Source organism: Nannobrachium achirus (genome assembly GCF_963921795.1).
Source record: "Nannobrachium achirus genome assembly, chromosome: 24".
Classification (NCBI taxonomy): domain Eukaryota; kingdom Metazoa; phylum Chordata; class Actinopteri; order Myctophiformes; family Myctophidae; genus Nannobrachium; species Nannobrachium achirus.
In genome coordinates, this window is record NC_137831.1 from 43324136 (window position 1) to 43348815 (window position 24680).

The 24680-nt window shown below is 42.6% G+C and overlaps 1 protein-coding gene across 3 annotated transcripts in view; it reads left to right on the forward strand.

Annotated features, from left to right (window-relative positions):
- The first annotated feature begins 533 nt into the window (after nucleotides 1–533).
- LOC308280004 (cystathionine beta-synthase-like) overlaps nucleotides 534–24680 on the forward strand; it is a 31853-nt gene continuing 7706 nt past the window's right edge. Inside the window, exons 1-10 of one of the 3 annotated variants that reach the window (XM_080720243.1) lie at nucleotides 588–649; nucleotides 6742–6985; nucleotides 12660–12932; nucleotides 14755–14861; nucleotides 15506–15640; nucleotides 16498–16577; nucleotides 17502–17706; nucleotides 19182–19273; nucleotides 20653–20778; nucleotides 22277–22361. In XM_080720243.1, the coding sequence (XP_080576369.1) occupies nucleotides 12667–12932; nucleotides 14755–14861; nucleotides 15506–15640; nucleotides 16498–16577; nucleotides 17502–17706; nucleotides 19182–19273; nucleotides 20653–20778; nucleotides 22277–22361 (1096 nt within the window). In that variant the 5' untranslated portion in view covers nucleotides 588–649; nucleotides 6742–6985; nucleotides 12660–12666. The other 2 variants (XM_080720242.1, XM_080720244.1) reach the window with 2 other exon arrangements.

Here is a 24680-nt window from a genome sequence, read left to right on the forward strand (position 1 = left end):
CAAATATTAGAGGCAGAAATGGTGAAAATAGCCGATCTACATGCTCACAACGCTAGGCGTTGTGAGCATGTAGATCGGCTATTTTCACAATACAATCGTGTTATACAAAATTCCTCAAACCTCAGTGTTCGTCAGGGTGGGGGGTCCCCAGTTCAAATATGATTATTTCGGGGGTCATGGCCTGAAAAGGTTGAGAACCACTGGCATACACTGCCTGTCTTTGGGCATTGCGCATAGAAGTAACTAAGCGACTCGTTATTGAGCTGAATCATTGTTATATAGTCCTGGAAATTGGGTTAAATATTCTGGAAAGGTTTTGGAAATTAATTGGTAAAAATGTGTGGGAACCCTGTTTAACATAAATGAGCTGTTGCTTTCAATGTTTATGAACTTGTTTTCCCCAAAAACGACATCAATTCAACGTTTTGATTGGTTGAGGAGGACTAATGGACGCCCTCACTTCAGCCAATGAGAGCGGTGTTAAAGCTGGCCCGTGTCCTATCCTATCCTAACCACTGTCCAATGAGTGCGCTGTAAAAACTCAGGACGCGTTTAGAGTTTTCTTTCTCAGAAGTTGCCACCTTGGTCTCAGTACCACTTAATTTTCTTGTTTTTTTCCGCCGTTTGGAACGTTTGCGTCTATTAATAGGTGAGTAACTGTCCTTGTCAAGTTGTTTAATGCTTTTTAAAAGGTCGTGGCATGATGCGTACAGTGCATTTTGGACAAGAATGCAGAGAATTCATGCGTTTTAACCAAATTTTGCCATCTCTAAAATGCGAGGACTTTTCAAATTCAGTTTTGCCAATGCGCTCTGCCATCAACAGAAACAATGAGTTTTAGTTTAAACAAGTTTTCACTTACCCTTACCAGTCTTCATTCTATGTTCGTTGATTAGTTGTTTTTTGGAAGGAATAAAGGGCATTTTAAGGTATAAAATATAGTCTGGATTAGTGGATTTAAATTCAGGTGTTATGCGTAGCAGGGTATTAGAAAAAGGGTTTAATACACCTTTCGAGCTATTTGGTTATGTTTTTAATTCAATTATTTCCCAGATTGGTGTTTTGGTGATTGTTCTTTTTAAAGTAGCTACAAGCTGGCCACGCCACCCGTTCGTTCCCATGGGTTTTGCAGATGCTGTTCCGTCCGTGAGAATTCATGCTGTTCATAACTTCACCAGCTATTTGTTATGGATGAATGAATATCCATAGTCCACAATGTGCTGATGCAGATGCTGTAGGCCTACATACATAGCATATGCATTGATTGCCATAGATAGAGGATGGGGTACTTGGGATGGTTATATCTAGGCACCTCGATGTAAAATTGTCTATTTAGTCCAAAATGTTAAAGAATAATGGTCTTGATATGTAAAGTAGGCATGATGTGAACATGCACGGTAGGCATACATCATATTAGACAGTTTTATCCTCCTTCCTACTTTTTGGTTTATTCTCCAAAATGACTTTTTATAGCCTACAGCAATTTGCAGAAATTGTAGAAATATCAGACCCAATAGAATGTTTAATCATGTATGTAGGCCTATACTTTACTTAAAAATAAATATTCAATGTTTTAATATTTTTCGACAAATTAGGTGGACGTTCTTCGTCGTCTTATTGGGAATGTGCGTACAAACAAGGTTTCCCACTCCCAGCATTGTGGCACAATATCTGTTAACTATTAATAGGTTGAGTGACGTTGATGTCAAGGTCGCTGAGGGTCCGGGCAGATGGAGCTGCTTTCTAAGTGAAATTAATCCAGATTGGTGACAGAGTCTTAAGTATGTCGTAAACAGCATCTATTTCTAGTAGGGTCAGGGTTATTTCTCAGAATTCCCACCATGTTCTTGGAAACTGGCCTCGTCAGCCTCTCAGATTTCAGTTTATTTTGAAAGGATTTTTTTAATTTGACGTCATCTTTGAATTAAAAGATACTCAAACGTTAATGGGCAAGTAAAAAAAAAGGTTGAATATTTAATAACTCATAATAGTCATTAAATGCTTTGCAGTGTTTTGAAGGTGCTGCGTGTGCATGCATGCTACTTTTATTTTATGCTGACTTATGTTCGGGACATTGGGAGATTTGGGACGTTTTTGTATTTGTAGCCTACAAACCGCGGTTCTGGGCTGGCGAAACAATAAAAGTATCTCGTTTTTTATCAGAGATTTGTGATTTTGTTGGCTGAATTTCAAGGATTTCAATGGCAGGAACCACTTAAATTTGCGAGTGTTTTGGAGGACTGAAATAGGAGCTGCACCGCAACAACCTACAGCAACAACTTTCCAAAACAAATCTGTGGGGATCATAGAGTTGGGGATGCCTTGGTCGAGGACCAAACTTAAGCCATGGATAAAGGACTTGATCCTCGGTTATGATGACACACTGGCAGAGCAGGAGACAAAGAGCGTGCGGCTAAAAGCCCACGTTGTTGGATGTGCCCCGATGGCTCTGTCTCAAGCCCAGGGAGCGCAGGAGGGGGGACCGACGGACGTGCTCTTTCTCTCTGACGGAGTGGTGCAGATGCCGGCTGTCCTGACGGCGTCCGCCTGGGACGATCTACAGGAGCGAGAGGACCGAGACAGCTTCTCCAGCCTCATCAACACCACGGTGTGCATGCAGGCGCACCAGCTGCAGTTCTACCTGAACCCAGAGCAGACCAAGAGCAGGTTCTTCGTGTGCGTCAGTAAGTTGGCCTCCGTCGCAGCCGGACCGCCTAAAGACATGCCCCCTTCTTGTACAACTCTTACAGCTGTTAGGGAGCAGATTTGTAAAGCGTGGAGCTCTCTGATGCCTCAGGCATGCCCAAGTGCACACTCTCAGCAGCAGTCTCAGGATACCCAGAGTTTTTTCGATTTGTCCACTTTGCTGGGGGCATGGCAGGATGGCGAGGATGACGCTCTGGAGGACTCTGTACTGGAGAGTGTTGAGGACGGGGTGAGAGTGGCACCACCTTGCCCTGTGTCCCCGCAGCCCTCTACTTCCTCCAGCGACCCACCCAGCCACCACGCAAACGCATACACAGGCTGGGATGCTGACAGAATCAGATGTAAGCCGGTGGAGCAGTTCAGCATCCCTGTATGTCGTCTTCTTATGCCGGAGGAAGAGGCTCAAGCTGCTTTGGAACAAGGGAGTGAGAGACGGAGTGGAATCCTCAATCCCCCGGAAGACACAAATACAGATTTGCCAATTACCGCTCATCGTCTAGAAACCGTTCAAACGATTCTTGGTCTTCCTGAGAGTGAGGTTCTGGAGAGGGGCTCTCCTGGCTGCGAGGAGAAATTGTCCCGGGATTTGTGTCCACCATTTGCAATCCTGAGCACTTCAGATGAAGATGAATCCATAACCTCAGAGGCCATCCCACCCAAGGACCTCCTGCCTGATACTGCTGGTACCACAATCCAGGCGGAGGGTGTTGTTCCCTTGGCAGCCAGCACACAAATGTCCACCAAGGGTCCATCTTCAGAGATTTCCCAGACGTCAGAACAGAGCAAAGAACAGACCTCCATTCCCCCATACCAGAAACCACAGTCCACACCCCGTCTTCTTGTCCCCGCGTCCAATTCCTCAGCTTCTGGGAGCACAGCGTCGGATCAAGGAAACCTGCAGGTAGGGCTGTCACAATTATTACATAATCGTCTAATAATTATTTGACATAATTGCAAATATTTTGTCATAATCGTCATAATCGTGAATGTTGAAAAATGTTCATACATTTACAAACGTTTTCAGAAATAGTGGAAATAGCAGATCTACAAACTCACAACGCGTCGCGTTGTGAGCTTGTAGATCAGCTATTTCCACTATCAATGTTATTTTTTAAGTAGAAAGTTGTCAAATATGTCAGTAATTTCTTTGTATATTTAGTTTGTGTCATATCTGCCATGTGCAACTTCAAAGCCTAAAAGCCGAACAGAAATGTAACTATCAACGACAAAAACACAACTAGAAAAATATTGTTCCTTCGAAACAATTGTGGGCTCGCTTCTATGGCTATAAAAGTACAAAATGTCAAGATCGCAGGCAGTGCTCTCTTTGACGTTACTGACGTCAAAGATTGGTCCATTTTTTCCAAAAATGTTATGCAAAAGTTGACCCGCTGGTGGCGCTATAACAGGCCAATGATAGAAGGGTGGTATCTGTTCCTTGACCTATTGGGAATGTGCTTGCAAGATTTCACGCACATCCCAGGCTGTGTTCATGATTTGAGGTGTTTTTGGCTTTGGCCACTTTATCGCTGCTTGCAGCTATATTTATTATTATTATTTTATTATTTTATTGTATGCACTTCATAGGCATGTTAGATAAAGGTCCTTAGATTGCGTGTAGAATGTTTCATGCAAATTGCTAAAAAGAAATCCTAGAATAAAAACGGTTTTAAGCGTTTCACAAACTGCTCAAAATGATATAGCGCCCCCCTTTGGCCAATTGGGGTATGATTGGTTTTAGTGATATTTGGAATAACACTCTACATCTTTGCCAAATGCCATGAACATGCTACTTTGTATGTATGATTTAGAGGCAGAAGAATAATTTGCATAAAAATGCAATATTCATTGAATTATTTAAAAAAGCATGTTTCAATTTTAAAGAAATCCGATCTGACAGATCTTTAGATATCGGTCCAAAGTTCACGTAAAAAACGTTTTGTGCACGTGACACGAAAATTTCAGAATAAAAGCGGGTTTACGCGTTTTACAAACTGCTCAAATTGGCGGAAAATCTAAGGGCGGAGCTTACTTAACAACGACACAGATGTCTTCCGCTTGAGTCAAAGCACGCGTGTAACAAGTTGCATGTCTTCAAACGAAACGAGTCAAGACTTATGCCCGTTTGAAGTTTGAATTTTCAAACGCTTCGTATAGCGCCCCCCTTTGGCCAATTGGAATAAGATTGGTTTCAGTGATATTTGGACTAACCCTCTACATGTTTGCCAAATGCCATGAAAGTAACACTTTGCATGTTTGATTTAGAGGCAGAATAATAATTTGCATAAAACCGCAATATGAATTGAATTATTAAAAAAGTATGGTTTAACGTACAAACTTCTCACCACATAGACTGTATAGGTATTGGTCCAAAGTTCATGTGAAAAATGTTTTGTGCACTTGACGCGAAAATCCCAGGAGGAGATAGATTTTTACTGTTTTTCATATAATTCCGAATTGTGGGAGACCTAAAGGTCAGAGGTCAAAAGTTAGAGGGTAAAAGTTGTTCGGCATGAGGAGACGCATAAGTGTATACAGGTTTCATGGCTGTATGTATAACACAGCATGAGCTATACCTGTTCAAAGATCGCACTTTCGAAGGCTTCCTACAGCGCCACCATTTGGCCGATTGCTGTAAAAAATAATAGCACACTTCGCCACTGTAAACTGAACACATTGATGTTTTTATTTTCATTTTCTCACTAAGTATGTAGGAGTAGAAAGGAACCGAAGTTTTTGATACTTGCACTAGTATATAAACTAGAAAATGTGCAATTTGGGAAATTGCGAGTGTGGTTGCCCGCCCCGCCCCGGCGCGAGCGGCGGGGATGCGCCTCCGGGACCCCGAGGAAAACGTCGGGGCCCGAGGGAGAGGACGTAGGGACGGATACCGGCGAGGCCGCGCGACGCGCGATTCGAAAAGCTGCCGTTGGGATCCTGCGTTCTTGATATAAGGATACGGTTTCTTGTTTTAGAGAAATAGGCTCCTCCCACGAGTTTCGCAAGACGATTACGTTGTCGCGTCGCTCCTGAGATCGTTTGTGTTTCGTTTTGAGAGGGTCGTTCCCCCTGAAAAACGCGTTTTGGCCTGAAACGGTTACGTTTTGCGCGTTTGTGGCGCCCCCTAAGGGTCGAAGTGGAAATGCTTTTGGGGATTTGTTGAATATCCCACCCGCGACTTGTGGTTAAAATTTGGTGTTGACTGGATGTTTCATTTGTGATTTATGGCTATTTTGTGCAAAACGGGCCCCTCCCGCTAACTTTGGAAGGCTGTTACGGACGAACGGTATGGACTCTAAAAATATCGCTTGAATATGTTTATCGCATGGGTCCAGAGATCTTGTGTACCGATTTTTGTGACATTTGGAGAAAATATGTGGGAAAAGGAGCGAAAAGTGTGTTTTGAAGAAAATTCAAAATGGCGGAAAATCTATCCTGACGCAAATGGGCGTGGCCTATATGGGGAGATGCGTCATGACCCAAGGAATCCAGGGAAAAAATAATTTTAATTTTCCGACCTACGGTTCAAGAGTTATAGGGCAAAACGTAAAGTGGGGTGTTATAGCGCCACCATGTGGCCGAATGATGTAATTATTTTTTAATTAATTCTTAAAATTATTATGAATCTCCTCTCCAAGTTTTGAAACTTTAGACCATATGCTTTAAGAGAGAGAAAATAATTGAATGTGAGTTTTTGCTATTCCCATTATAAGTCAATGGGGGAAATTAATTCACTAATAAATTCATATCAATTAAACGATACAACTTTTCTCTTATCGCAATAATAGCACTCGATTCCCGATGAAGCCGGTCGTTTTGACATATGGCGCGAGTGTGTGGTGCAAAAACTGTGGGCCGTGAAACGCGCCGAAAAAAGTTTCCCTAGAACTATAGTGTGTTGCCCTGTAAGGGCAACCACACTAATGAAATAATGACAATATCTAAAGTGTGCTCGCCTTATAGGCGAGCCCACAATTAAATCGTTAATGGCGATTATTTGAGTGACAATTAATCGTCATGTAAAATGTCATGCAGGTGGAGGAGGAAACGGAGACGCGGGAAGAGGGCGCACGGAGCAAACGTAGGGCTGCAAAGCCAAAGAAGAATCGCTGCAGCTCAGGCGCGTTGGCTGCCGAGGAGGAGGAGGGGGGAGTCCGCCCTTCCGGGAGCCATCCTTCCGGGAGCCCTCCCTCATGGCTGTTCGAAACACAGAGGGCTTCCGCGGCCAAAGCAAGGAGCGGTTTAAAGCAAACCAAACCTGTGGGGACTGTCTCAGGAGGTGTGCACTCCACTGTTCATAGTGACGGTACCCAGTTCTCATATGCATACAAACCTCCCACTGCCCAACTACTGCAGGATCTCAGCAAATTTACAGTCACCGACGACATGCTGCGCTGGGCAGTGAAGTGCCTTACGGTTCCAAATCAGACCGATAATGCTCACAGTTCAGTTTCTGAACGGTAGATGTATTTCCCCAAATGTGTCACGCAGCTATTGCTGATGGCTCCTTATACATCAGTGGTTCCCAAAGAGAGAGTCCTTGAAATTTGAGCACTTAAGAGTTGAGGCATTACATTTTGTGTAACACGGTTCTATTGTGAAAATGGCAGATCTACAAGCTCACAACGCCTCTCTAGGGCTGTCACGATATGACATTTTACATGACGATTAATTGTCACTCAAATAATTGGCGATTAACGATTTAATTGTGTTTTTGTCATTGACAATTACACTTCTGTTTGGCTTTTAGGCTTTGAAGTTGCACATGGCAGATATGACACTAAACCTACACAAAGAAATTACTGACATATTTGACAACTTACTACTTAAAAAATAACATTGATAGTGGAAATAGCCGATCTACAAGCTCACAACGCGTCGCATCGCGACGCGTTGTGAGCTTGTAGATCTGCTATTTCCGCTATTTCTGAAATTTTTCAACATTCACGATTATGACAAAATAATTGCGATATTCTCAAATAATCACGATCAGACGATTTTGTAATAATTGTGACAGCCCTACGCCTCGCAACGGAGGGGGGGGGGGGGTGTTGATCGACATGTAGCATAGTATACAGTATACCATACAGTATACCACACCTTTATTCCCCATTGTAGTCTTCTCCTTCATGGTGCGTCCCTTTTTGAGAGTGCTTTCTCCGGTGACTACAACTATTTGGGCATCTGAGATGCAGTCGTCTCTGTGTCTGGAAGCACGGAGTTCTCTGCTGCCATGACCTAGTGGGAGAAATATGTGAAAAAGGTGTTCACTTCCGGCAGAAAGCGTGAAAATTTGCACATAGGGGTATTTTTGTGCGCTGAATTCAAAAATTGACGGTCCCAAGCACTTTTCTCAAATTCACTTTTCTCTCATTCACTTACCTTAGGGTTAGGAAAAAAAGACCCCCCAAAAATCTTCTTTAAGTAGCATGTGAGGGGTCTATCTAGGGGGTTTTCGTGATTCTGAATCCATTCCAAGCATTTGTTTTGCACAAAAAACATTCCTTGGGGAAGAAATGGACCCCACAAACTATGGTTTAGTGATGAGTCATCACTTTTCAAAGTTTTGTTGTGTCCATTTCTCGGAAAGGAATGTTTTCCGTGCAAAACAAATGCTTGCAATGGATTCAGAATCCCGAAAAACACCTAATTTGACCCCTCACATGCTACTTGAAGAAGATTTTTTGGGGGGTCTTTTTTCCCTAGTATGGTAAGTGAATGAGAGCCACCAGATCCCATGGGGAAAGTGCTTGGGACCGTCAATTTTTGAATTCAGCGTACAAAAATACCCCTAGGTGCAAATTTTCACGCTTTCTGCCGGAAGTGAACACATTTGCCTTTTTTTGTTACATATTTCTCCCACTAACCATGCTACTTGGATGGTCAAGAGCATGAGTAGAGGCGAGTGATGGCGACTTATCACCAGTGCTGCAAGATTCTGTGAGAGAAATATCACCAGTGCTGCCAGATTCTGTGAGAAATTAAAAAAAAAGGCCAATAAACACTTTAAAGTTAAACCATCCATCGGGCCATTTGAAAATACCCGGTCTCGTTCTCTTGACAACACTTTGTTCGGCGACTACAATTATTATAGTATTCTCAGATTGAGTAATCTCCATATCTGTGTCCAGAAGCATGTTCTCTTGTTCAGCAAGAGAACATCTCAGATGGCCAAGAGATGGCGACTCACCAGTGTTGTCAGATTCTGCGAGAAATAATAGATCGGCTATTCTCTCAATTTCTGCCTTTAATATTTGACAATATGGCCAATGTTTATTTTAGAGATGTTAAAAGTGTCTTAAAAGTCCTTAAATTGTCAAATGTGCATGTACCCTCTAGTCTATACACTCGGACTTTATGTTGGTTTCTTTAATGTTGAGAGAGAAAACAATGTTGCACGTGAAGTTAATCGTCTGGGGATCCCCTAAAATAATTTGGGGACCCCCCCCCCCTGCCTTACACGACGAGAGAATGTATTTTGTTGTTTTGTTGTTTTTGTTGTCTTCTCAGGTCCAAATTACACCAAAAGGTCTGAATGGAGTAAAGGAACATTCAAATTAAATCAGTTAAAAAATAAGTCACTTCACTTGTTGGATCAGTCATTCTATAGGAGTAGTTCACCCAATTATTTTCTATCAATTGCACACCCCACTCATGGATTTTGTTTTTGTCTCATTCCTAAGCCAATAATTTCATGACCGGTGGTATTACCGGTAAGAGACACACAGAGTATACTTTGTCTCCTACCGGATACATTAGCCGGGAGGAAACGTTAATCAAATTATTGGCTTATAGGAACGCAGCAAAAACCAAAAAATCCATGAATTCAAGGCTTCATGGGGTATGCAATTGATAGAAAATATAATTTTTTAGTGAACTACTCCTTTAAGGTTATGATTTCATGATTTAAATCGTGATGAAATAAGTGATAGAGTGAACTGTATCTAGTTCTGTTTTTGGTGGATCTGGTGCTTTGTACAATACATTCTAATGTTCAAAATGTTCTCCCAGTTTCAGCAACTGTTATTCATGTGCTGTTGAAGAAATGTTGACTATATTGATGAATGATAGCTTTTGTAACATTCAAGGCAGAGCAGCAAAGTTTTCACAAGAAGTGATTGTTGTCTTGGGCACGTTATTTAAAACATAAATGCTCTCTCTGTCCAGAAGATGTCGTCTGAGTTCTTGTCAATTACCTGACATATTTTCTAAAACTTTCACCACATGTGCTTTTCTATTTTAATTTGAGATATTCCAAATAGAGACAAACTCAATTCATGTTTATCGAAAAAGATGTTTCTTATGCGGTGCGCACTGTCCAGCCACGGCTCTGCCTCTCTCCCGGGACACTGACCAAGAGCAGTGCAGGTCAGCTTTCAGTGGAAGTGACAACAGGAACAAAAACACCTCGCTATTTGCACGGGGTCCACCCTATGTTCCCCAGGTTCTATGTTCCCCACTTTCCCCCAAAAAAGGTTCTCTGTTCCCCAGGTTCTATGTTCCCCACCCACCCTCCCCACAAAAATGTTCTATGTTCCCCACTCAACCAAAAAAAGGATCTACTGTATGTTCCCTACCAAAAAACAAAAAAAAGAAAGTATGTTCCCAACTCAAATGCAGGAAATGGTCGGACATCTGGGCACTAAGAACATGTGGGCAATCCTAATTTAAGTGCCCAGTTCCCCAGGTGCCCAGATGTCTCCACCCCTAAGTGCCCACTCGTCTAGGTGCCCACTCATCCAAATGCCCACGTGTCCCTATTGCCCAGATGTCCAGGTGCCCACTCGTCCGGATGCCCAGTCTTAACAAAAGTATGTTGTCCAGATGTCCCTGGTACCCCTGTCCCACTAGTATTCGTAATTTCTCCCCATTATTGTGTGTTTTGAGTTGTTATTAATAATTAGAAATGAATGTTTCTTGCATTTTTGGATGAGTGGGGGACATAGAACCTTTTTTCGTGGGGGTAAGTAGGGAACATAGAACCTGGGGAACATCAGACCTTTTTGGGGTAAGTGGGGAACATGGAACCTTTTTTGTGGGGGTAAATGGGGGAACATAGAACCTGGGGAACCTGGTCCCATTTGCACAGGACAGAGTTAAAGTGTCCAACAACAACTCTGGTAGTAACAGAATGATCAAAACAGTTGACTAGACTGGACCATTAGTTCTCAAAGTGGGGTCCTTGAGAGAGTTCCAGGGGGTCCCCAGATAAATGATAGTTAGGAACCAAATGGACCCTTAGAGCCCCCGCAGACGAAAACAGATATTTTTGGTTCTGTAACATGTACAAATGTACGAAACATTTGTACACTCTCAGAGTTAAATTAACCTTGATTTTACAATATCAGTTGGGGTCCCAGAGATAGAAATGCCATTAAATGGGGGTCCGTTGCCTAATGCATGCCAAACTGGGGGTCCTTGAAATTGAAATGGTCGAGAATCACTAGAGCCATAAAATGAATCTTCTCTTATATGGGCCTATCTTTTGAAATGGGGGTCCGTGGGCTAATAATTGTCAATTGAGGCGTCCTTGACATGAAAAGGGTTGAGAACCACTTGACCTTTTCACCTCTGCCTGTGCCCAGGTGCAGGCATGTGCACACATAGACAGTTTGCAGTTTTTACTCTGGTGAAAGAAATGCAAATGCCCCTGCCATACCAGGCTAACCTGACTTGCGTCAGATGGTGGCAGTAGTGCGTAGGCTACCGCCCTACTTTACCATCTGAGATCTCTCGGTGGGAGTTGATAATGCTCGTAAAGCCCCGGGCCGGACCAATCAGCGGCAGCTACGGGCGGGCTCTGAGCGGCTCTGAGCCAATAGAGTCTGATTGCAGACCACGTGGATGCAGACAGGCCAATATGAGTGGTTGGAGTTGGCACTCCCAGACTGTGACAGAGAGACGGCCACATCCAATCACGTGCTAAAGAATTTCAAAAAATGTCTCGCCCCTTACATCGAGTCTGCCCGAGAGATCTCAGATGGTAAAGTAGAGCGGTAGCCTACGCACTACTGCCACCATCTGACGCAAGTCAGGTTAATACCAGGCAGCATTCAAGAGAATTACCTTGTCAAATCTCTTCTGAACTTGAATGCAGCATCTTATGTTGAAAGAATTGACCTCTCTGTGGAAATCCACGCCATACACCACATCTCCAGTATTGAATTGATTATGGTTAGTTTAGTGTGGTATATGAAGTACCGAAATTAGCCAACCTCCAAGCTCAACACGTCGCAGCGCGACTCGTTATTGTGAGCTTGGAGGTCTGCTATTTTCGATATTTTCACCAAAAGGGCCCTTTCAGAAATGTCAGCCCCTGCCTCTCTAACATTCTCTGCACGTCCGGCTTCTCTCAAGCTGTACAACGAGACACACAACGGTCGATTGACAAGGACTACCTTTCCTAACGTAGGACGACGGTAGCCTTTTTTTCTTTACTGGAACTATATCTGCACACTGACTCTGACCTCCAAGGACCTTCCAGGGAGGGTGCTCTTGTGCGTCTTGCGGCATCACCCTTTCTTGTTTTTTTTCTTTTGCTAGTTGTTTTTATCGCTCTGACTTTGGACACTGCACTATTAGGTTGTGTTAGTATTTTTTTTTATTATTGTATTTCTGCTTGTGTTTGACATGATGTAGAGATACTTGTTGCACTAACTAGCATTGACTGTTATGGTCACTTTGATTTGGGCACTGTATTATATTGATAGTTGTGCTTTAGGACACTATGTATATATATTTATATATATTATTTGTTCCCTTTCTTGTTGTACCTTGCTCTTACTGGACTTACTGTACTCTGTACTCTGTTCTTGTTTTTTCTTTTATCTTTTTCATACTTCACTGTAACTTTGTAAATAACCTTATACTGCTGTGCTGCCTCTGGGCAACTGATTTTCCCCCATGGGATAACAAAGGTATCTATCTATCTATCTATCTACGTCCCTGTCCAGGTGAGCCATGCCTGCTGCGCCCCCCTCCAAAGAAACCAGCGTCATGGGCCCCGTGTGCCCCCACGCCAAGATGAGGGAGAGCGTGCTCCCTCTGAAGGGGCGGGACAAGCTGACTGACCTGGAGGAGAGTGAAGAGGCAGATGGACCCATTCAGCTCAGCGGAGGAGGGGGTGCCGCTGGGGACAGGAAGTGGATCCGCCCTGACCTGCCCAGCCGCTGCACGTGGAGGCTGGGGGGGCCGAATACCGGCTCCCCCCACCTTCATCCCCCCAAGTAAGAGACGATTAACTTGAGCCGAATGTCTAGGGTGTAGGACATTCACCAAATGTTCTAATATCAAAGTCACTATTCAACGTTGTTCACCGAAGTCGAATATTCGCTTTTTTTTTCTTCTCTTTTTCTCTTTAAAAAAATGTATAGTTTATAAAGCTTGGCTAGATAGGAAGTCATACAAATGAGTTGTCAATGGCCCTGGTGGATGAATATTTTAATGCTCTATACCAGGGGTTTAAACCTTTTTAGGCTGTGACCCCCAAAATAAACATATTTGAACTGGGGACCCCCACCCTGACAAGCACTTGGAATTGTAGGTATTACATTTAATGTGACTCGGTTCCACAGATAAATATTGTGAAAATAGCAGATCTACATGCTCACAACGCCTCGCGTTGCGAGGCGTTGTGAGCATGTAGATCGGCTATTTTCACAATGTTCGCCTCTTGCTTACTTAATATTTGACAGCTTGGCCAGTCCTGTCGAATATTCGACTATTTGAATACTTTGAGGTTGAATAGTTCGAATACTAAAAATCACTATTTGTGAATGCCCTACTAGGGTGGTCACAATTATTACATAATTGTCTAATCGCAATTATTTGACATAATCGCGATTCTTTTTTCATAATCTTCATAATCGTTTCCATGTTGAAAAATGTTAATATATTTTTTTAAAGTAAAAATAGTGGAAATAGCAGATCTACAAGATCACAACGCGTCGCATCGTGACGCGTTGTGAGCTTCTAGATCGGCTATTTCCACTATCAGTGTTCTTTTTTAAGTATAAAGTTGTCAAATATGTCAGTAATTTCTTTGTATATTTAGGTTATGTGTCATATCTACCATGTGCAACTTCAAAGCCTAAAAGCCAAACAGAAATGTAATTGTCAACGACAAAAACACAATTAAATCGTTAATCGCAATTATTTGAGTGACAATTAATCGTCATGTAAAATGTCATAATCGTGACAGCCCTACGAATGTCAGTACATCTCAGAGGTAGAAGGCAAGACTGTCCATTCCACCAGCCATATTGGCAAGCAGCTAGCCAATCATTTTCAAAGGTTTTATTCCTGTCGGCTAGCAAATCATTGAAAGCTATTGATTTTTTTGATGGCATGTGGCATGTGAGTTTGAAATACTTTGTTTGGATTTGAAGATGGAATGTTGCAATATTATTCATATTTAGGTACACACATTTCACATGACAACTGTGCTATATTTTAACAAACAAAAGTAAATGAACAAATGTATAAAAAGATCATCTCACATACTGTAAGGCATGGGTCTTCAACAGGGGTCCGGGACCCCTAGGGGGTCCTCAGAGTTACTACAGGGGGTCCTCCAAATTGAGTGATAGAAACCTTTTTTTCTCCTTTTTTATAATAACCACTTGAATCCTAGCGTAAATCTTCTGAGAACTTTAGCCAAAAATAGCTGATCTACAAGCTCACAACGAGCTTGTAGATTGGCTATTTTCGGCAAAGAGCTTTGGTGTAGAATAGAAAAAGAGCAGACTAAGTACAGAGGGAAAGTTCAAGTTTATTAAGTACTGACGGTTCAAGTGGTTAAGTATCTGAAAACACAAATTGACATGAATCCAAAATACACTGACGATTGTGCTGTCAAACAATGAAACGATATGGAATCTACGAAAAGGTTGTGGGGGTCCCTGCTTCATCTCTCTCTCGACTAAGGGGCCCTTGGCCTGAAAACATTGAAGACCCCTGCTGTAGGGGTAATATCCTTATGACAATAAATGCTACAATACCTACAGTATGTGGCTTTGAACATACAAGATGATCTACTCCTCTTCACAGACCTCCTGCGACAAACATTCTTCCCAACATCCTGCGTAGAATTGGAGATACTCCTTTGGTACGCATCAACAAGATTCCCAAAGCCTTCGGCCTCAAATGTGAAATATGTAAGTCTTACCCTGTAAGTCCCTGTATGAAATAGTCTAGACAAGAAACTCCATTATGAACAGGCACATGCACACATAGACATGAAAAGGGGGCTTGAGCCCCTGCCCTTTTAACAGTCCGTAAAAAGTGCCCTCTCCAGGCCATGAATGCAGTATTCATTATGGTGAGAGAAATTCAAATGCCCCTCTTTCCATGGCATACCTGAATGCAGCATTCAAGAGAATTGCCTTGTCCAAACTCTCCTGAACTTGAATGCAGCATCTTATGTTGAAAGAATTGCCCTCTCTGTGTAGAAATCCATGCTGTATGCCCCATCTTGCCTTTTTTATGCTTAGTTTAGTGTGGTATCAAGTATGAAAATAGCCGACCTCCAAGCCCGCTGCGACGCGTTGTGAGCTTAGAGGTCTGCTATTTTCAATATTTTCACCAAAAGGCCCTTTTAGAAATGTCAGAGGTGGGATTTTGATGGCTTGTTTCTAATCAAAGTTTCAAATGAATAAGATAGATACAATTACTTGGTTTGAACACAAATGGTTTTAAACGCACATTTTGGAATGGGGCATCTGGGCAGTGTACCACTACAGATACCCAGGTTAAATTTCCATCCAACAACCAACAATGTCGTATTCTTCTGTGTGTGCAGTGGCCAAATGTGAGTACTTCAACGCTGGCGGCAGTGTAAAAGACAGAATCAGTCTAAGGATGGTGGAGGACGCGGAGAGAGCCGGTGTACTGAAACCGGGTGACACCATCATAGAGCCCACGTCAGGAAACACAGGTAATGAACTGTTTGTTTAGGTCAGGGGTCGGCAACCCAAAATGTTGAGAAAAAAAAAGAAATCTGTCTGGAGCTGCAAAAAAATAAAAGCCTTATTTAAGCCTTATAATGAAGGCAACACATGCTGTAATTGTCTATATTAGCTATAGCAAGGGGAACCCACACTGGACGCGGAGGCGGCGCGGAGGCGCCGCGTCAAAACATACGGCCGCGTTATTTTCAATGAACTAACCCACACCGGCGGCGTCAGACGCGCGCAGTCGCGGCTCTGCCGCGTCGCCTGCCGCGCCGATACACCACTGTTCTATTTATCCAGCGTTGCCGCGCGTTGAACATGTTCTCCCATGGTTCTCCCCACCGGGGAAATGGATGTACTGTTTGGCAGCGCGCCGCATCCAGTTGGGGTTACCGTGCGGCACTTCATGTGCGTCGATACCGCGGCGCGACGCTGCGCAGCCGTTCGCGTCCAGTGTGTGCTCCCCTTTAGCCTACTATCAAAATGACTAAGTAGGCTACAAATACATAATGAGCATTCATGATTAAAGATTTATTTGCCCTGCAGCGCATCCTGGAGAGAATGTTGAAATGTATTATTTTTTCTACAAATTCTTACAGCATTGGGAAACATTAAGAATGTTTGTGTCATGTTTGTCCTCCTACAGAAACCATATTAAAACAAAAAATATATTTTTCCATTTTCATACATTTTTGAAAAAGCTCCAGGGAGCCACTAGGGCAGCGCTAAATAGCCGCATGCGGCTCTAGAGCCGCGGGTTGCTGACCCCCGGTTTAGGTGAATAGAAAGGTGATTGTGTGAAGACCTCTGTAAATCAACAGTGCACTGTGTTTGTTTCTAGGTATTGGATTGGCCCTGGCTGCAGCTGTGAAAGGCTATCGCTGTATCATTGTCATGCCTGAGAAAATGAGTATGGAGAAGGTGAGTTCAAAACACCAAGGCTACAATGCCCATTTTCCCCCTTCTGCTGTTTGAAATGTCTTACAAATAAACTTGCCTTGCCTCGCCTTCTGCATGTTACCTTCTGCATGTTGTCTTCCTGACCCTTAAACTCTGCAACTGAAAGGTTATCTGAAAATGTGTGTGCAACAAGCGGAGCCTATTTTAGGTCTCATGGTTTAGTATAGTCGGGGGATATCTTAAAAAGTCCTGGAATAAATTCCTTACCAAAACATTTCTTCTCCAATGTGTTTGTAAAGGTGTCTAGTAACACATCTCACAAAGACTGAAATGCAGTTTCCCTAGGAGAATCCATTACAGCTGATTAAAGTTGGTGTCCCATTAAATTAACTATACAGGATAAAACACACCAAAATAAATATGCTTTAAGTAGCATGTGAGGCGTCAAACTAGGGTTTTTTCATGATTCTGAATCCATTGCAAGCATTTGTTTTGCACGGAAAAACATTCCTTGGGCTAAAAATGCCCCCACAAAAATATGGTTTAGTGATGAGTCATCACTTTTCAAAGTTTTGGGGGAGCCGCCTTTACCCCAAGGATTGTTTTTGTGCAAAACAAATGGTTGCAATGGATTCAGAATCATGAAAAACCCCTAGTTTGACGCCTCACATGCTACTTAAAGCATTATTTTGGTGTGTTTTATCCTGTATAGTTAATTTAATGGGATCCCACCTTTCAGCAGCTGTAACGGATTCTCCTAGGGAAACTGAATTTCAGTCTTTGTGAGATGTGTTAATAGACACCTTTACAAACACATTGGTGAAGGATTTTTTGGTAAGGAATTTATTCCACGATATGACACTATTTCTGAAGATATCCCCCGACTAGTAGGAAACCTAACCTAGGAATCAATGATTTGAATTTGTTTGTTTTGTCCTTGCACAGGTCGACGTCTTGAGAGCCCTCGGAGCCGAGATTGTCCGAACCCCCACCAGCGCTCGCTTTGATTCGCCCGAGTCACATGTGGGCGTGGCCTGGAGACTCAAGAATGAAATCCCCAACTCACACATCTTGGACCAGTACCGTAACCCCAGCAACCCCCTGGCGCACTATGACACCACGGCTGAAGAGATTCTGGCGCAGTGCGAGGGTGAGAATTAGTTTTTAATAATAGGAGGTAGTGGGGGGGGGGGGGGGGGTGGAGTGGGACTGTTTTACTAGGGCTGAGTTACTCGGCGCCGCATTATTACGCATTATTATGTGCTTTAACTATTGAAAAATAGCAGATATACAAGCTCACAGTACCGCGCTGCGAGCTTGTAGATCTGCTATTTTTGAAAAGTTGTGAAATGTGTTTTTTAAGCGAACATTTGTAACTCAAAGTTTGCTTCTGGGGGGTCCTTGGAACTAAAATTTTGAGATGGGGGTCCGTGGCCAAATACGTATCATTTTGGGGGGTCCTTCACATGAAAAGGTTTGAGCACCACTGACATAGAAACATAGGTTTTTTCAAAAAAACGTAGAAGGATTTGAAATATTCAAAGAGCACAAATTTTCAAGATTTAAAAAAAATAGCAGATCTACAGGCTTGCAGCACGGCACTCGGTGCCGCGCTGTGAGCTTGTATATCTGCTATTTTTCAATAGTTAAAGCACAGAATGTGTGTGAATCCTTGTACCCAGGGCCCAGAATTTGGTGTAACACCCCTGGAACCACACAACTTGGCTTTCTCTCATTAGACTCAATTGGAGTCTAAAGGTCCACACATACAGCAAACATTGGTAATAGGCAGGTGTCTTTGGTTATAAATACTGGTGCCACTGCCACAAGATATTTCTGGGTCACAAAGAATAACCTTAATAGAAGAATAATGTGTTCTTCTATACAGGTGAGTGTCATGTCAATAGCCCACTCTAAAATCTATTGTTCTCTGCCTCTGGACTGTGGCTTTGACCTTTATATCACTCTTTTAAAAATGTAAAATGCAGTGATGTACACCAGGGGTTTTCAAAGTGGGGTGCCGTGACGGCAGTCCAGGGGTGCCGTGAGATAATTTGATAATATTTGGAATTCATTTGGACACTTGAAAAAATATTTTAGTATCATTTTAAACTTGAAGTACAAAGTTATTTTCAGTCAGTTCTAACCAAAATGTCTATTATCTCAACGTTTTTCTCGCAACATATTCACTAAAATATCGTCACTGTTGGGCAGAAACCTCGTATCTCCAAGTTTCGAATGTGTACGTCTTTTGGTAAAGCAAAGCCCTGCTTCATCAAACAAGACTGTCGCACAAAACTAGTGAAAACAGCCTATCTACAAGCACACAACGCCTCGCGATGCGAGGCGTTGTGTGCTTGTAGATCGGCTGTTTTCACTAGTTTTGTTTAGTACATTTTATAGATGATAAATACAAAACGAACGGCTTTGCACATACAAGGTTTCCACCTGACAACGACAATATGCTATAAATATATGCCTCGGATTAAAAAAATATTTATGGGGTGCCCTGAAACAAAAAAGTTTGGGAACCCCTGATGTACACTACAGTATTGCCTTTACTGGAGGTAGGTACAAAATGTGAGCTAACACACATTTACCTTCCCTTTTCCCCTCCAAACCCAGGTAAAGTGGACATGCTGGTGGCAGGAGCTGGAACAGGGGGTACCATCACTGGCATCGCCCGGAAACTGAAGGAAAGATGCCCCAACATAAAGGTTTGAAATGTGTACGGAAAGTACCGTAATACCCAGTAACCAAGACAAGGTTTCCAAGAGGAGAGAGTACAGTATGTTTGAAGTTGGCCAATTATCTTTTGAATTTGCCATCATGTGTGCAAAGAGACGTGGGATTATGGGAATTGGAGTCCTGACCAGGCCTGGAATTTCGTCATTTTAAGGGCAAGGCCACTTGGCCTTTGGTGTTGTCCATTTTTTAAGGGCACAAAGGCCAAATGCCAGGGCAGGAAGGTCATCAAATAAAACAAGATTTTAGTACATTGAAAGAATTTGTTGAATTTAATTTAAGGGTTAGGGATGATAACATAATCTGCAGAGAAATAGAGAAATGATGGCGTTTACAATCTGATCCATGCTCAGCCCTGCTCCAATCAAAGTCAGTGGATTGGTTTAAAGATGGGGACTCTGGGGAGTTAAGATGTCAGAATCCCAACAAAAGACACTGCTGTCTACATGACAAGAAAGAGACACCGGTGTCTACTGTCTGGTAGACACCGGGGCAGAGGAGAAGAGACAGAGGAGAAAGTGGTACAGTCAGCTGGGGCGTTAAGGCCTCAGGTCATGCCTTGGGTGGGCAATTATTTTTTCCATGGGGCCACATGAACAACAGAAAATATTGTGGAGGGCCGGGCCAAAAGGCAGTGCTCCCCGCAAGCTGTGCTCCCCGCAAACTAAACACACAGCTTTACCTCCGACTTCAGTAAATAAATACTTAGCAGTCCAATTTTTCTTGAGAACCCGGCATTCTGCCTCGACTTTTCTTTTTTTAGCCACCCATTTTTGATGGGTTAGGTAAGGCAGGTCGTCTAGACTTGTGACCAGTCTGACCACCTGCTTGTTATTGAGACAACATCCAATGATCACGCACATGTGCTGACGGGGTAAATCTCGCTCTTTCAAACGACCATCATTTTGACAACGGAGCGTCGGGAGGGTTAGCGACTCACCCCACGGAGGCTAGGGTTAGGGTAAGGTGCTGAAGGTTGCGTGTTGAAAAGATGACACATAGAAGCAGCGAAACGCTTGCGTCCATATGTACATGAATAAAAAATAATAATAATAAAAAATAAATGCTTCTGTAGTCCATGCATGAGGTAAAATTAGAAAATGTGTTTATTTTGTAATTTGCCATTAACCCTACAAGGGCTGGTCAGAGTGAACCAAAGGGCCGCATACGGCCCCCTGGGCCGTACAATGCCCAGGTCTGGGTCATGCCATTGGTTTGAGGGGCACATGGCCAAACTGAGGGGCAACGACGGCCATGGACTCCATGAAATTCCTGCCCTGGTCCTGACTATATAACTCTTTTCTCATTTATAATATGTCATTGTTGAGCAATGGTTGTTTGCTGTGTCCAGATTGTTGGTGTGGACCCAGAGGGCTCCATCCTGGCTGAACCCGAGGAGCTGAACAGAACCGATCAAACCCAGTATGAAGTGGAGGGCATCGGTTATGACTTCGTCCCCACCGTGCTGGACAGATCGGTGAGCGTCATGAACAGTATCGACCTAAAAGATTCTAATCTGGTAGTCGTTGCTGTTAGGCAGAAACCGCCTAGCCTATTTCCATATTTGGATTTGTGTGTAAATTAACACTTTACTGCAGGGGTCTTCAACAGGGGGTCCTCCAAATCTTTGTGTGATAGAAACTTTATTTTTTCTACACTAACCACTTGAACCCTAATATCCCTATTCTGTGTGGAACATAAACCAAGAATAGCCATACAAGCGCGAGGCGTTGTGAGCTTGTAGATCGGCTGTTCTTGGCACAGAGGTTTGGTGTAGAGTGAGATGAAAAGCAGACTAAGTATTGATGGTTCAAGTCGTTCAATGTCTAAAAATACACATTAAACCAACAACTTAAACTGATGATATTGCTGTCAAACAAGTCTACGCTGTCTCAGAAATCTATGAAAATGTTTAATCTCCAACACAATTTTATACAATACGTATTGGGGGTCCCTGCTTTATGTCTCTCTAAGCTAAGGGGTCCTTAGCCCGAAAACGTTGAAGACCCCTGCTCTGCTGTCTACTAGATCATACTACAGTGTCACACAAAAGTATCAAAAGTAGAAGATCTGTAAGCTTGAAACACAGGACGATGAGATGTGTTTTGAGTTTGTCGATCGGCTACTTTAGCTGGGGTTTTTTTTTTTACAGTATTTTTGGAGCATGTCATGCCTTTATTGATAGTATTTTAGTGGAGACAGACAGGAATAGGGAGAGAGAGATGGGGAATGCTGCCAGGCTGCTTTAGCCTATATGTGGTATGCGTGTAGCTGCTTACAGGTTGACTTGAGGCAGATCGCCCCCCGCCTCCCCGTCTCTCTCTCTGTCTCAACACTCGCTGGCAGGAGAACGATTTTGCCGATTCAAGTCTATTTTCTTCAAAGAAAGATATACTGGCGAATATTAGAGACAATATAACCCTAGCGCAATTTTGCGTCATATAGACTAGCCTACTCTGTAGCGAATAACGAGTAGCGAGTAGAGCCTATAGCCTAACCCTAAAACAATCTAGCACAATAGACATCATGCACAAATGCGCTCTGTAGCCTAATTGCATCAAAAAAGCAAAATTGCGCTATGGTTATATTGTATCTAATATTTGCCCGTATATTTCTATCTACCTTTGAAGAAAATAGACTTGAATTGGCGAAATTGTTCTCCTGCCAGCCGAGTGTTGAGACAGAGAGAAACGGCGATCTGCCTCAAGTCATCCTGTAAACGGCTACACGCATGTGGTATACGCCTGGACCGCTAGTCCAGTGGGCGCCCCTACTTGAAATGTTTTTTGAACAGTTTTGGACATGAGGTTTCCACGCGACAGAGACAACGTATAAACATTTATGGTGCGATGGTGTGTTGTGTAACAGTAACAACGGATGAATACTGTTAAAGTTAAAAGGACATTTTTATCATTTCAACCTGTCTAATAGCATACGTTACTTACTACATCCTCTCATCCACTGTGATTCTCCAGGTAGTGGACACCTGGTACAAGTCCAACGATGAGGACTCCTTCAACATGTCTCGTATGCTGATTAGAGACGAGGGCCTTCTGTGTGGTACGTAGCAGGGGCGTCAATTGGGTATGGCAGGGGTATGCAGCTGCCATACCCTGGGTCCAGGGGGTAAAATAAAAGTTACTTTTAAATATAAATCCATGAATGTCTCTTTAACAAGGTATTATAATTATATTCTCCACACTTGTATTCTCCCCATCTTGACAAATGGTACAGTATATTCTCAGGTTCCGCAGGTCAGCTTCACAGGTGCAATGCATTATTGTTAATTGTGGCACGTTTACTAACATGCCAAGTTTAGCTGCATTTGAACAACCGTTCCAGGCTGCCATATCCAGCCCAAGAAACCATAGAAACGTGGGAAAAAATAAAATGTACTTCTTAAAATAAATGTATCATGCCTGTTGCTAAGGTATGGCAACATGACTGGTGTCTTCCACGCGCACCTTCGCGCGTGCAAGACACCAGTCATGTTGCCATACCTTAGCATTTGCTGAACTGACGCCACTGGTACGTAGGTTCACATTTTACAAGGCTCAGTGAGTAACTTACGCTGCACTTACGTTTTAACACATATGCATGCACAAAGACCTTGCTAATAATCTCTTTTTGTCTCATCAATAACTTTATAATTTTGTGTGCGTGTGTGGGGCTGTCACAATTATTACATAATTGTCTAATCACAGTTATTTGACATAATCGTGATTATTTTTGCATAATCGTCCATGTTGTTCATATATTTTTTTGAAGTTAAAAATAGCAGATCTACAAGCTCACAACGCGTCGCGATGCGACGCGTTGTGAGCTTATAGATCGGCTATTTCCACCATCAATGGGCCTCATTCACCAATAAGTTCTTAACTTTCTTCTTAACCTGTTCTTAAATTTCTTCCTAAGTGAATTCCTAAGTGAAGTTGAGTCCGATTCATGAAACGTTCTTAGGAAGGCAAAATTGTTCTTAACTATGTTCTTTTCATGATGAATGCCAATCCTCGTAACTTGAAGGGGTGTGCCAGCTAATACTAATTATCATAGGTAGACGCCCCACATATCCTAATTTGCATCCCTATTACCATAGGGAGCCACCCACAAATCCCCATATAAGGCACGACTTCATGACACTCTCTGCAGTCACACCTGTGTTTGATTGCTGTACACACAGATCACAAGAAATCACTCACAGAAATAAAGTTGAGAGAATGAAGTCAAGAATCCCTAAAGTGTAAAGATGGTGGAACTCCAAACATTAAAAAGATATATATCAATACTTCTGTGGAGGTACTTCTGAAGTGAACAGCTAATTATTTGTATTTAATGAATGAATGTATTTTATTATTTCACTATAGACAAGGTAAATTTGCTGAAATTAGAATGTTATCCATATTTCATGTTTGGAAATCGCATTATTAGTGGATATAAAACATTGTATTACTGAAAGCTGGTGGGTGGGTATAGAGAGGCTTTAAGTTAGCAGCTGCTTGGTATGTAATGGGGTGAAGTAGGGTAGGGTGTGGTTGGGATATGGTGCAAGGGGGGCTTTCAGGTAGGAAGCGGACAGGAAAATGGGCGTTTGGCAGCTGTTGGGATATGGGGGTGAGGGTGTAGGGAGTTGTGTTATGGGGGGGGGGGGGGGGGCATTTTGGGTTGGGATGCAATTTTCAGACCTGTTGAAAACTAGTCTAAAGCAGTGGTTCTATTCCATTTTCATGTCAAGGACCACCACATTGACATGCATTCTGCAGACCCCCACCTGAAAATATTTTCTGCCTGGGAAGATTTTTCAAGATTTATCACAGTGTAAAAAATATCCGATCTACAAGCTCAAAATGGGCTGTAATGGTAATGTGTTGTGAGCTTGTAGATCGGCTATTTTCAAACAAAGTTTAAAACTGGGTTAAAATGGTAAAACTCTTCCTCGTTTTACAGTGGACCGCCTGGAACTTCCTAAAGGATCCCTGGGGGTCCCCAAACCACACTTTGAGAACCACTGCTCTAAAGATATGATACAAATATTTTGGTGATTTAAATCATATTATTATACAACAGTAGAATTGAAGAAACTTAAAGAATACATTATATTAGCACAGCATGTCACACTTAAGAACTAAAAGGCCACCCTAAGAGTGCTCTACAGTGTGCGTAGATTTTTTCTTAACATAAGAACAAATCACAGCTAAGAAAACATTGGTGTATGCCAAATCTTCTTTAAAAACTTCTTAAAAGGGTCTAAGAACTAATTTCTTCGTAAGAACGTTCGTAAGTAGGTTGGTGAATCGGGCCCAATGTTCTTTTTTTAAGTATAAAGTTGACAAATATGTCAGTCATGTCTTTGTATATTTAGGTTATGTGTCATATCTACCA